At 47.2% G+C, this 13,941-nt stretch overlaps 1 protein-coding gene across 1 annotated transcript; it reads right to left on the reverse strand.

The window, feature by feature from the left end:
- Window positions 1-130: 130 nt before the first annotated feature.
- wfs1b (Wolfram syndrome 1b (wolframin)) lies at window positions 131-8,640 on the reverse strand. Its single transcript, XM_078289213.1, has 10 exons — window positions 8,570-8,640; window positions 7,074-7,490; window positions 4,764-4,840; window positions 4,409-4,553; window positions 3,749-3,922; window positions 3,512-3,592; window positions 3,072-3,226; window positions 2,349-2,585; window positions 2,121-2,239; window positions 131-1,723 (listed from the first exon to the last, which is right to left on the reverse strand). Exons 2-10 carry the CDS (start codon window positions 7,486-7,488, stop codon window positions 169-171), a joined length of 2,958 nt encoding a protein of 985 aa, XP_078145339.1. The 5' UTR covers window positions 7,489-7,490; window positions 8,570-8,640; the 3' UTR covers window positions 131-168.
- Between the last annotated feature and the right edge of the window lie 5,301 nt (window positions 8,641-13,941).

The following is a 13,941-nucleotide window of genomic DNA, read 5'->3' on the forward strand; positions in this document are numbered from 1 at the left end:
AACAATGGCATAGCCGTCAGTACTGAAAAAAAAAAATGTTTAAATCGAAAATTGAATCGAAACGTGACCTTAAAATCGAAAGTCAAATCGAATCGTGGATTTGGAGAATCGTGACACCCCTAGTATCAAATAGTCATGTAATGTAAGAGATGTGCACACTCTCTCCCTCTATCCTCCCTCCTGTGGCCCAGTCTCGTTCTCCGTCTGCATCTCCGAGTCTTGCTCTAGCTGAGCGGTCAGGAAGGGGTTGAAGAAGAAGTCGAAGGCAAACTGCAGTGCACTCTGGGCCGTGCGCCTCCAGTCGTGCTCGATCTTGTACTGCCGGCGTCTGGGCATGAGGGTATCGACGCACGATAGGCAGTGGATGGCTTTCAATTCAAACACGGGCCACTTGGAGCCTAAACGGCCCTCCAGAATGGTGCTGAACTCCACCAGGCTTCCCGTGTTCAAGTGTAACAGGACGGGCCTGAACTCACTGCTGGCCCGCAGGACGATGTCTTTAGTGGCGTCCTCGTCCTCTACGATCGTCCCGTTCCTGGTCTTCCTCTCCAACGGCATGCCCATTGTGACTTCAAATTTGTATCGATCGAAGCGTTTGACGTGGCACTCGTGCTTGGCTAGCTTTTTCAGTTTGCAGAGGGGATCTTCAGGAGGGGGCGCGGGGGCGGGGAGGGGCTGGGGCTCGGGCTCGGCTGTGGCGTTTTTCCCCTCATCGCATAGCGGATACGCCTCACCGTACAGACACCGCATCCAGTTCCCCACGAATACCGGCAGCAGGTTGATAACCGACTGCGCCCCGTTCTCAATGTCTGTCACGCGGACGTATTTGAAGCGTCCGGTCCAGGTGACGCGGTGTCCTTCGAGGTGGGAGCAGAGAATCTGGGTTTGGGCCATGTTGGAATCCTTCCAGGCCCGTGGGCCGCAGAGGTTGCTGTACTCAGGCCATGTCAGGGTGGAGTTATAAACCTTCATGCCTTCAGACCGGTAGACGTACATCCAGCAGAAGAGCACCACCGCGCTGAGCCACACCAGGATGAGCTTGACGATGCTACTCCGCGACAGTGACCGGAACACCGCGATGGGGTTGAGGCTGAACCTGGTCCAGAGCCTCAACACTACCGGCACGAAGCAAACGGTCAGTGTGACAGCCATCTTGGTCAGTTCCAAGGCTAGGAACCACTGCAGCAGCTGGATGACGAGCATGGCGGCCAGGCCCAGTGAGAGTATAGGGAGGGCAAACAGGAAGAGGAAGTAGCCCACGCAGGTGCGTATGAGTCCGATGGCAGAGGAGTTGTTGAGGAACACCAAGCAGAGCTCGCACCAGGTGAAGCACACCAGGTAGGGCACCAGGCAGAGGTAGGTGCCCTTGAAGCCTCTCAGCTGGGCCATGCGGAAGAGGAGATAGAAAAGGTGCCCGTATAAGAGGCAGGGCACCCCCAGGTTCAGCGCCACCATCTCCCCTACAGGCACGGTGATGAACGTCATCCCGAAGGCCCTCAGGAACCAGAGGGAGTTGGGGAGGAGGTACGTGAGGGAGCAGGCCCCGGACAGGACCTCTGTGAGGAGGGCTTTGCGGGCGAAGATCTGGGCAGAGGCGTGCAGGCTGAGGAAGGAGGTGACGGTGAAGAAGAGAGCGACGGTGGCCAGTTCTGAGCAGGGGATGCAGGACTTGTCTGCAACGGGGAAGGAGAAAACCACAAAGACCACCGAGAGCAGAAAGTACCTGGGAAAACAAAGAGCCAGGATTGATTCATTTTGCTGAACAGGCAATTTTACCCTTGTGTCTGTGCTTGTCATCTTGATTTCTTTCAATTTGTTTAGTTTTACTGTTCATTTTGATGTGAATATTTCACCTGCAAAAAAATCTTTGAGTACTTCATTCAAATTCAATTATTTTTGCAACCAGCAATCATTCAGCTGCATCTTCTGCTGCAGCAATGCATCTAACTGCAGGTGGTAAAAAGGATTTCCTCAAGTGTTCAGTGAAACTAGTCAAACCTGAACTACACTAAACTCTCCATTTGCACAGCAGCAAAGCAAACAAACACGTTCAACTGAGCAAGGGAATGGATGAGAAAACCAACAAAAAGATGAAGGTGGGTGAATGGAGGCGTACGTACAGGTAGGGCTCCAAGTGTGTCCATCCAAAGTTGGTCTCAGCCTGCTCCAGGTCCAGACCTGGTTCAAAGTGAGTCAACAGGTCCGTCAGGGCCCGGAAGTTTTCCCATGCTTTTGAATTCTGTAGAGAAAGATCATTATTTTATCCGTCTAGTTTATTCCCTTCAGATCAGTACTTCTCTACTCCAAAGCTACAGTAAGAATGAGTAAGAATATCAGTGGTCGCTGACCTGGAAAACACGCAGCGTGCAGATGACCATGGAGAAGAATGAGAGGTAGAAGACCAGCAGGGGGATGGAGAAGATGAAGAACTCGATGGTGAGGTTGGAGATGATGAAGAAGAAGATGAGCGCGTTGACGTGGTGTGTGGGAATCAGGGCGCTGAGCCACTGCATGCCGGCCCGCGACGCCCAGTCGATGAGGTGCTCCTTGATCTCCAGCAGGGCGTGCAGCGGGAACTTCAGCAGCTGGTGGCGGCAGGAGGGAGGAGGAGGAGAGCTTATATAAAATATATAAAATAACTGAATTCCCCTGGCAAAAATATTGAAGCTCTGCGACTGTGGGACAAGCGCTGGGACCAGAACTCTTTTTGGACCCAATAGCGATGCTGATTCAAGCCATGGTGTTGTGCCAGCGCATGAGCTGTTTACTTTCACCAACTGTGATCCTACCTTGAAATACTCAGTCTAGAAGAGGCGAAGGAAGGGAAGAGGGAAGGTAGAGATGCACGGACGGAGGGGGACAGAGAATTTTAAAAAATGACACTTTACAGCAGAAAGACAAAGAACAAAAGATAAGAGTAGAAAGAGATACAGGCAAAGGCAAAAGATGAATTAATGTTTGCAATGTCAGGATTTGACCTGAGTAGTTAAAAAAGTTTGCGTCCCTTTGTCTGGATTTTAGGGACCATGGAGTAGCCACATCATTTTATACCACGTCCGAGAGCTTCACACCTTTTGGTGGAGGGGCAAGTCATCTGGATTCTTCACGATTGCATCGTCGTCATCGTCGTCGCCTCCCTCCCCAGCCATGACCGGTGAAGGTGCAATGCCCTGAGCGTACTTCTTAGTCATCTCAACAAAGTCGTCCAGACCCACATGGGAGCTGGCTGCAAAGATGGACAGACAGACACAGTTTGTATGTTAATTTACAAGCATATGAACATATAAATTTGAAAGTTACCAATCCTTTATTGCAACTGTCTTTTTATCTGTCCTTGTAAAAATATACCATAAAAACAGAGAAGCCAAGAACGAATAAAAACTAAAATCACAAATTGTCTATAGGTAATCGTATTAGTCATCGCTTTTCTCTTGCTGCCAATGGCCGGCGGCTCCGTTAAAAGAAAGACTTCTTTCACAAGATTAAGCCTCATGCTTCAGACCAAACGTACCCTCGCTGCTGACCAGACTCTCCAGGACTCTCCTCTGTTTCTGGGCGGAGGTGGAGAGAGGGCCTGGGGAGGGTGGCTCGCCTGTAGGCAGAGGAACGACGGCATGAGAAGGTACAAAATACAGATTAAAATTAGTTGTAGCTATGAGTATATTGGTAGTGGCACCTGGTTTTCTGTTAACTGAAGTATAAACTGTATGATGTACATTAAATTACCATGTGTCTCCCCTGTGCATACCTGGCTCTGCGTGGACCTGCCCAACGTTCTCCAGCATCTCAGAAACGGCCACTGTCCTCTTCTTCTCCGGGTTCAGCTTCCAGTACATGAGCAGAGCTGCTTTCCTCACTCCTCTCTCGAACCGCGTCTCTGTACACAGCTTCTTCACCTCCTCGAAGTTCTCCGACGTGATGCCTGACAAACACGCGGGCAAATGTGCATTGTGCGTTGATATTGACTGTACAGCTGGAACTGAGCACGAAGACGAACTATTCCCAGCATCAACTATTAAAATTATTCCAACCATTCAACAAAAAACTGCACTTTAATTAATGGAAACAAATCACCCTTCAGTTCATAACTTCACTGAATGTAACTTCATGATGTAGTCATTCTTTATCTAGACTGGGTTTCACAGAAGCGTCTGTGCCAAGATCATATTTTTAATAAATAATAATAATAGGGTACTTTATTGATCCCCATAGGGAATAATAAACCCTAACCCAGGCCCTCCACTCTCTCTAACCCCTAAACCTCCCTCACAAGCAGATTTTTAATGTCGAACCAATTTACCCTGATGATTTCAGTACTACGTTACTTCTCTCCTCTCTTAATCTCTCCAATCCTAAAGGCTCTGATCAATAGCCATAGATTCAGGGTAGCAGTGTGACGTTTTGGTACCTTTCCTGGAGGCCAGGCAGCGCTGCAGCAGTTTGACGGCATCCTTGCGGCCCTGTTTAGCAGCCTGGACCAGCCAAGTGACCGCTGTACAGTTGTTCAGCTCCTCATTTCTGTCCTCTGCCACCGCCAGGAAGTAACGCCCCATCTGGAGAGACACACAAGGGCACACAAGCACAGATGGAGACACACACACACACACACACACACACACACACACACTTAGCCTAGCAAGGCAAGCATTCTTGTGACTTGGCTGACTCATGACCTGTCCTTCCCATCAATATGGCGCTCTAAAATACCTGTTCTTTGCCCACCATATGGCCATTCAATTGGGAAGGTGTTTACTGACACTCACCCTGGCCTGTGCTTTGGCATCTCCAGACTTTGCCCTCTCCGCCAGCTCCTCAAAATTTAGCTCCTCCTCTGGCTCCTCTGGAGGAAACAGAAAATCACAGTACACATATAGTACACACATGGCAAGGACCCCTAAATAGATACGACAGACCCCCATTTGATAAGATTGTGTCAAACCCACAAACCCCCCTCCATGAAGAGATAATGGGGGAGATAATAGAAGGGATCAAATAGTCATAACAATAACACTCCCTCATGCTAACTGCATAGTGAATAGTAGTGAAATTTAACTATGAATCATTTTGCTGGGGGAACCCTCTTAATGACCCCTGGACAACACTTTAGGAACCACTGCTGCGGTAGATTTATAAGTGAGGATTATGTTAACACTGAGGAGACTACATATTCACTTTTACTGCAGAGCTGCTCCTTTGCTCTGGAATAGATATATGCTCAGTGCATTCATTGTAGTCCCTTGCCATTAATGAGTTACAACTGTTGCAAACTGCAAATGGCTTTGCAATTTGACAAATGGTGTTGTTGAATTTAGAAAAATACACATACTTCTCATGTACATGTCCACACTTACACTGATACACAACATAAAAGGACAGTTCATGACTCCATTTATTATCAACTGGATGGCCTTGCAGGTGCTAGTCCCCAGTTGCTGTTCTTGACTTGCTCGTGCACACACACACACACACACACACACACACACACACACACACACACACACACACACACACAGTCAAACGTGTTTGTCTGACCCCAGCTGTCTCTACATCAATCTCTCAGTGAGTTAGTCTACACTATATGCTGAAAACAAGACATTCAAATTACCCTGAATTACCAGGTCTGAATCTGCTGACCAAGCTGTCTACATGCAAGTCAGCATTTTAAACAGACATGAAAAATGGCCATAGAGTTTTGAACTACTTCTGTTTTTAAGTACACATAAACAGCCCAAAAATGAAGGAATCTTTCACAATCACGTTTTTTGAGTATTTCAAATGTATCCAGTTCCTTTTTTACTCAGCTCTGGTTTTAAAATAGCCTGCACACATGGTCCAGATAAACATGAGGCATATGGAAACAGTCCAGCTCAGACATCCCCATCAGCGTAGCGCTGGTCGGTAACAGGAGTGATTCTAACAGAGTTAGTGCAGAGCTATATTCTGAGCATGAGTCAGATCCTTCCAGAAACAGCTCCTGTCCTGACAGGCTGTCCCACTGAGCCTTGTTGGTTTAATTAGCTTTTTTTTTTTTCCAACTGATGATTTCGACTAACCACATCATGCACCTCCAAAACACTTCATGTGAGAAAGCTTAGCCTATACTGTGTCTAAATGCAGTAAAGTGAGACACCATTTTAGCTGTGTCTCAAACACATGGGAGGAAATCTCTCCACGGTATACCAGGAAAAAGAGAGGGATGGCAAGACATGTGGAAAGACTTCCAAGTTCCAAAACACCCGCAGGCTGTAAGCGATACTGGTGGAGGAGGCGGTGGTCGGTCTGTGCCTGTCTGTCACTAGGGAGCAGTGGGAAGTGCGAAGAGGGTCCGGTAACTTCCGTCAAGCCGCCTGTCAATCCTCCTGGCATGGTGCTCATGCCCCGGCCCTCCACCTCAGCCCTAAAATAACTGTTTGTTTAGCGCAGTCAACAACAACTGCCACGCTCCCATGATGTAACACGCACGACACACGCTGATGCAAGCTCTCGCCCTTTCCATCTTCATCGACTCCATTATGATTATCTGTTGAAATCGTGACAGGACAGATGGCGCACAATGCATGTTTTTCAAAAGACAGGCCTGGGTCTACTGGAAGAAACTCAGGAAGCGTACACTTGTGCGATCCAAATTCAAATGCTGAGGTGTTAGATTTCACACTTCCCAGTCATACTCCATATTTACACGCCCGGAAATCACCGCCAGTGCCAGAGACGCAACAAATTAAAATTAGATATTCCCAGTAGAACCGAGAGCTTTCCCACAGTGTGAAGTTTACATGCGGGCTTTGGTTAGTGGAACTTGGAGTGGCGTTGAAATAGTCTGTGGGAGGATAGGGGCAAGACAGGCTTTTCTCCTCAAGTCAGCAATGTGGGAGAGGCTGCTTTACATGTTGTGGTAAATGTCAAGGGTTGTCATGGAGACACAGCAACTCATGCAACAGAATGGGAGTGTTGGATGCACTGATAGAAGCAGGAAGTGAAACAGTCAATCAGTGCTTCTGTCTGGGGATTACAACTGCAAAAGGTCAATGATTCTGTGTGTGTGTGCATGTGTGTGTGTGTGAGACCTTTCTCACCTGGTTCAGGAGTGGCAGGAGGCTGTGGAGGGGGAGCAGCAGCCACGGCTGGGGGTCTGGTTGGGGAATTCCCCGTAGAGGCTGCATTGAGCTGAGACCTGCCTGCCTGAGAGATGCTCTTGATGGGCTGACGCAGAGGGGAGGCAGGGGAGGGCGTGGAAAGGGAGGGAGAGGGGCTAGGCAGGACGGGCGAGGCCCGAGACGAGCCAGCTGAGGGAGAAGGGGAGGGGGAGGTTGGTGTGGTTGGCGTGGCAGGTTTAGGCTTAGGCTGGGCTGAGGTTGAAGTTGGGGAGGCTGGGGTAGCTTTGGGGGCGGCTGGAGACGGGGTGGGGGAGGAAGGGCCCAGCTTCGGGGTGGTGGGGGAGGAGGGGCCGGGCTTCGGGGCGCCGGGGGTGCCGGGCGGCGATGGTTCCATGTCTGGAAAAACAGCAGACAAATCACTCAGAAACCTCTCCAGGGTGCAATCACTCATCATTTTGGAGTGTTTTAAATCAACAACACTGAAATTTACTGTGGCAGTAAAAGCAGCGTGGTGGTGAGCGCATGGCTGTAGAAGTAAGCTGTAAGTAAGCACATGTTCAAGGACCCGCAGCTGCAGCGGCAGACATGACTGACAGGGCAGAGGGGGAGAGAGGGAGCGAAGTAGAGGAAGGAGAGAGGAGAAGGGAGGAGACAGCAGACTGTGCCTGCATTGAGAGGCGACATAGGGGCCGTTGGTGCACCTGTGGTGGAGCGACAGCTGTTTTGAAAGGACACTATCTCTTTCTGTCTCAACATGCGGTCACATCCGGTCACTCAGCTCTCACTATCTAAGGAGCCCACTGTATATTAAACAAATCACTAACACTCTTCCTGACTAGTCACGAACAACTATTTTCAGCTTTTGCCTAAAAAGCCCAATTCCATTTTGGGTTCAGGCTACATATATCCCCACTGCACCTTTAAACATAAATCCATGTTGTGCTCACAGATTGTTTTGGTTCAGCAGTGTGAAACAGCCCTTTGTCATTATACTGTTAATTATTTTCTCTGACAGCCAGCCTGCCATGTGGTCACCAAATATACACACACGAAGCGCTCTCTGCTTTAGGCAGCATCAAGTGATCCCACCCTGAGGTGTGCTATATTGAGAAGGTGATATCCTTGGGCTGGCGTGCCTAGAAACGTGATGTACTCCGTTGCAACGCAGGGAATCCCCCCTCGGCCAGCGGGAACAGGCTGCAATGACATTGATTTAACCGGTGGAGTGGACATGCAAAGTGATAATCCTACACTAACTAATGTAGCTACACCACATTTTTCACTACGAATATGATGTCAGTGCCAGAGTCGGTTCCCACTTTTACACGGTCCTTATTCCGTGAGCATCTAAAATGTGACGAACAACGAATGATGTGGCAGGTACAGTATGTCCAACAGCACCAAAATGAACGTTGGTTAGGGTGCTAATGCTAGCATGCAAGTTCACCAACCATGTCAATACGTTGTCCGCTCACCTTAACGACCAGAACACCAGTTTAGTGTTTAGTTCCCTCGGTGAAAGCTTCTAGAAATGTCTCTGTATCTTTGCTATTCAAAAGTCCCTTTTACTCGTTCATCCCTTTCGCTTTCGTAAGCTCCGTCTATCCACCGAGTCAGTGGTCAAACTCCACACACACTGATAAAACATGGGAAAGTCTTTCAGCTGTTCCAGACAACGTACACGCCCACTTCGTACTCTGCGTGTTGTGATTGGACAGAGCTGGGAACTTCCTTACGTACATTCGATTCGATTGGCTACAGAGGCAGGAAGTTAAAATAATTTCTCTCAGGGAAAAATAGCAGACCGTAGAAGGATTTGATGTTACAGGTGCATGATTGAGTCTTTATTTAATGCGATTTCAGGGCCATTTTCTAAATGTATATGAGTATAACAGATCTATTAAAAGTGGTGAATTGATACGTAAACTATCCATATTTTTTTTTTGCTCTGTCTTGGTAGATCTTTATTCGATTGCTTTTTCTGTGCGCCTTTCCTGTAATATCAGTTTTCCACCAGGGAATGGCAGTATATGATATCTTACAGTCTAATTGAGTGTCAAATAAAGCAGTTGGAATGTAGTCCCATAGGAATGTAGTCCCTTTCTAAACATTTTCCTTTTCAATAATCTTAAATAGACTTACACTTAGCAGCTTTTTGATCTTCTTTCCGATTCAGTGATAGAGGAAGCTGGTAACTGTGATGTAGAGGCAGTAGATGGGCAGTCTGCTCATGTGTTTTGTGTCTCAGTGTCTAGAGGTGTAGCAGTAGGTTTGTGATCCAGTAAGGTCAAGAAAAAATGAAGAGAAGTTATGCCAAGTTCAGTAAAACGGGTACATTTTGCCATGATCCAAACCACATTCTGGTCTTCAGGGTCTCAGAGCAGAGGGAAATCTGAAGGCAGTGGAGATGGAGTTATACATTTTGCAAATAAAAATGCAATAAACTCCAGTTTATTATCCAAGCTTTACAACAAGCCACCATTAAGAGTGTGTGGACATGCAGCTTTTTGCTCACACAATGCAGCCTGCTATCATGAGAAATGGAGAAAGGAGCAAAAAATGTAAGTGTAGAGGTAGGGGATCTGGGTAAAAGACAAAAGGGTTAGAGAGAGTGAGATAAGTTGAAGTCTGGGAATGAGAGTCGTACCGACTCTCATTCCCAAAGGGTGTGAAAAGAAGGAAATGGGGGGAGTAATTGCTTAACTGCAGCTGCATTGAGGTAGTTATGTAAATGGCTCTCGATTAGTAGATTAACTCAATCCAGTTGAGAGGATAAAGAGGCCCCCTTCTACCGGTTTTGGTCTTTCACATGCGCACCTTCAATCTATATTGGGCAATCTGTCTTTCGAATGTTCTCAGACACACATGCACACACAGACACAATTCTCGTCTAAATTGGGCAAAGCGGCTCAAGCTAGATATTTTGAATAATGAGCTTGTTATGAGTCCAATCCTTATGATTATGCAAATCTCCCAGCAGATTTGTTAGGGGCTCAGCTGACCCTGTCTGAGGCGGCCACGGTCTGCATTCACAGACAATGTGGTCATTACTTAGGAGAGAAGATTAGAGCTATGTGGTCCCAATCATGAACAACAGTCTCCTTCCTTGAGTCTCACAGTGTTTTCTCTCTGTATCGTCTGCAGCTCAAGTGATGGAGGCTTCCCCATCTTCCTGGTTTAATCTCACATCTGGCAGGCACAGTGCCTCAGCTTGTGTTACTCAGTCTATACCGCATTGATTAAAGACCGCTACATGACATGACAGAACAGAGACCAGGTACAGGAGTCAAAAACACCAACCTGCCCCCCCTCCTCTTCTCCCCTCTGTGTCTACGTAACAGGTCCCTGCAGACACTCAAGCCCCGCCCACACGGTCTCCCCCGGCGGTGCGTATGAGTCGCACAGGAAGAGAGACCCGAGGAGGAGGAGGAGGTATGGTCAGTAACCATAGCAACCAGGGAGGTTATGTGAGACTGGACACTGACTGTGGAGAAGATGAGCGTTTCCATTGTGAATGCAGCCCAGCGTCTGTTCTGACCTTTGAAGTTTCCCTCTGCAGGGAAGTGGGCTGTTTTACTGGAGTTGAGTCGAGTCCATTTCAAGGTCTATAGTGTTTTGTTTTTTTCCAATTCTAAATATATCACTTCTGTATATGATGATATAAGCAGATATTGATATAGGCACACTCTGTGAAAACCAGAGATGGGGCACTTCTTGTCTGAAGGGAACAGCAGTGCAGACCAGAGCCGGGTCTCACTGTACTGGTGTTTGTCATATGATCAGCTGTGGATATCACATGGAGGGTAATGCCCATTTTTGCAGACAGGAAGTTAGTCCAGCTCTCATAATGCTGGCGCCACAGACTGATTCATCTTAGAATATGAACCATATTTTACATATGTCATTATAATCTCCCCATGTGTTTAGCTCATGGCCACTTTCTCTCCACTTTCTGAGTGGGGGGGAACTCTCTTCTCTGCTGTCCCTCCTCAGACTGCCAGCCCTCTCTATATTGATTTGCTGCTATTCTGAGGCTCTGCATGGAGGAGAGGAGGGAGAGGAGGAGGAAGATGAAGATAAATAGGGGGCAAGGAGAGGGACCAAGGACACAAAAGGGGATTTAACTGTATGCAACCCCCCCCCCACCCACCCACCCACCCCACCCCACCTCTCCTCAGTTGGATCTGTGTTGGTTGTGGATCTAAACATTGTGATTTTCTTTTCTTTTTTGCACCTATTTTGTCTTGATGTCTTACTTCTCTCAGCTCTGTGCCCTGAAAATGCCAACATGCATCTAGCTAAAGAGTTTCAAAGTTAGGGTGGAATAAGGTTCACAATACACACACACACACACACACACACACACACACACACACGGACCACAATCACAATGTAGCTACTGTAATTATAAATCCTGTCACAAGTTCAGTTTGTATTTCAAAAGATGATTTATTTACTTTTTCAACCACTGGAACTAATGCAAACACTAATAACTAGAACTCTCATACTTGACTCATAGTTTTTGTACTGTGGCTCCGTTTCACAGCTTGCGTTATGATCCAGGGTGTGGGCAGCATAGTGGTGCATTTGTAACGTACTGGAGTGTCTAATGGAACACTTAACGGCAGTATTTCCATGAAACGCCTCAGGTCTCAGTCAGAAAGTCAGAAAAAGCAGTACGTTTACATTCCTGTCTCTGAACAGACATTTACAAATCAGCAGAACTCCTCGTAAACATTTTCTACCGCAGTGTACTGTGTAGCCCATGAAGTTTTTGTTATGTGTGTGTTTTTGATACAGTTGTTTGGTGATGGACATGGAACATAAGGCTCAGACTTTATTGTCGACTGACTAATAGGGGTGAGTCATGCCCGGGAAGCCTAATTACCTTCATATGAAAGTGTTGCGTCATCACTGGCAGGCCACATCAGGACTTGATTTTTACACTTTGGGAAAATAGGACAGTTTGGTGGCTGTCCTCACAAATGGATTGAGAGGGGCTCTAATGGATGACACTGACTTATCCATGTGTGTGTGTGTGTGTGTGTGTGTGCTTCCAGTGGTAAATCCTATATGGAGCGGAGGTTAGCTGGCATTAGATTCCTCATTTGATTCTCAGCTCCCCTCTGAATTCCACAGACCGTCCCTAAAAGATATAATTAGTTTAATCTAGCAGTCATGAATATGTTAAAAAACCTGAGTTGGTTATGTAAAGTTAAAAAAAAAACAGTGACTCCTCACATTACTGTGTGCCTCATAGCCAAAGAGACAGATATAGACTGGCTGGCTGGATCTGCCATCATCACTGCTAATGAGTGACAGTGTTTTACTCGTTAAGGAAGAACCAGAGCCTGTTTTCATGGAGGATCTTAGAGTTGGTGTTTATCTGAGATTAGGATGCTTGTACAGCTTGACCAGGGATTCTCGTCAGTAGTCTTTGTTTTCGTAGAAGCTCGGCTTAATGCCCTCTGTGCTTAGATCTACCATCAGTTTTACACTGTAATCGTCACTAATATTATCACCTGAGTCTCATTGGACACCGCAGGCTATTCTTTCGTCTGACGATGGGCCATCACAAGGCCTCATCACAAGGTTGTCGCAACGTCAAATGAAAATGCTTCCTTCTCTCTCTCTCTCTCTCTCTCTCTCTCTCTCTCTCTCTCTCTCTCTCTCTCTCTCACACACACACACTCTCTCTCTCTCTCTCTTGCTATCAAAACTGTCTTTTTGTTCTTTCTGTTGGGAGGGAGCACGCTGCAAAAACAGACACACAAAATCCCACGCTGTTTAAAAAAGTAAAGATACCTTAGGCAAAACCATTAACAGAAGCACTCTCATTACTTCTCTTTCTCTCTTTCTCTCTCTCTCTCTCTCTTTCTCTCACATCTGCTCTCTGAGGCCATCCTTCGCTACCAAAACAAAACACAGCGCGACACACACACACATCCGTCCCTCCCTCGCCCCATCCCTCTCTCCCCACCACCTCTCTCTCTTTTTCCACTTTATCACTCCATCTGTGTGTCTGTGTGCTGGCCTCAGCAGGAACCATTACCAGCGGGGCTGAATCCTAATACTCTAAAGTCACCTCCTTTGCTTGTCTCCTCTCCCTCGCTCAAAAGTGATCTGTGCGTATAAATAGAACAAGCCTAAACATCCTGGAAAAATGACCGCTGGGACTCCAATTCTGGATGCAGTTGAGTCCTGTGAGCGAAGACCAAAGGGAGAGGAGATGATGCAGACAACTGAAGCTCGTCCCCGGCTGCGTCCCCATCCTCTCCTAGTTCCTCTGTCCCATGCAGAGGCCTGCAGCAATAGGCTGCATATGCTGCAGCCGTGGAGAGCGGCGGTGTGTGTGAATGGCAGGCAGACAGGCGCAGCGTGGAGAGGCAGAGACAGGCAGCTGGGCGTAAGTAATGCATCCGCCAGAATCTGGGTCACACTCGCACCACACACACTCTTTCATATTGTCAGGTTAGTTCACCCACTTTTGTGATTTGGTAAGTCATACTGGCCTAGATAAACACACTGAATTTAGAGGCCCTATACACCTGTGACAGCTACCCACTCACACTGAGGCCTTTGGGTTCTAATGCATCACTGGGCTATAAGAGATGCAGATACTGACAGTTTCACTGGAGCATGTGCAGAGCAAAATCAGTAGGAATGTCACTGACTCCAAATGATGATGATGATGATGATGATGATAGTAGTGGTGGTGGAGGAGTGTTATTTTAAGAAAATAAGAGAAAAAAAAGAAAAAGAAAATGAAATAATAAAAATAAATAAAGCTTGATTGATCGATTGCTCTCGTGTGTGTGTGTGTGTGTGTGTGTGTGTGTGTGTGTGT

This window comes from Centroberyx gerrardi, chromosome 16 (genome assembly GCF_048128805.1).
Source record: "Centroberyx gerrardi isolate f3 chromosome 16, fCenGer3.hap1.cur.20231027, whole genome shotgun sequence".
In the NCBI taxonomy this organism is placed as follows: domain Eukaryota; kingdom Metazoa; phylum Chordata; class Actinopteri; order Beryciformes; family Berycidae; genus Centroberyx; species Centroberyx gerrardi.

Excerpts from the sequence above, each read along its gene's own strand:
- wfs1b (XM_078289213.1), bottom strand. The coding sequence starts at position 7,488 with ATGGAACCATCGCCGCCCGGCACCCCCGGCGCCCCGAAGCCCGGCCCC. Across the intron at positions 4,554-4,763 it reads ATGCCAAAGCACAGGCCAGG|ATGGGGCGTTACTTCCTGGC; the intron begins GTGAGTGTCAGT and ends GTGTCTCTCCAG. Across the intron at positions 3,593-3,748 it reads GCAGGTCCACGCAGAGCCAG|GCGAGCCACCCTCCCCAGGC; the intron begins GTATGCACAGGG and ends CTCTGCCTACAG.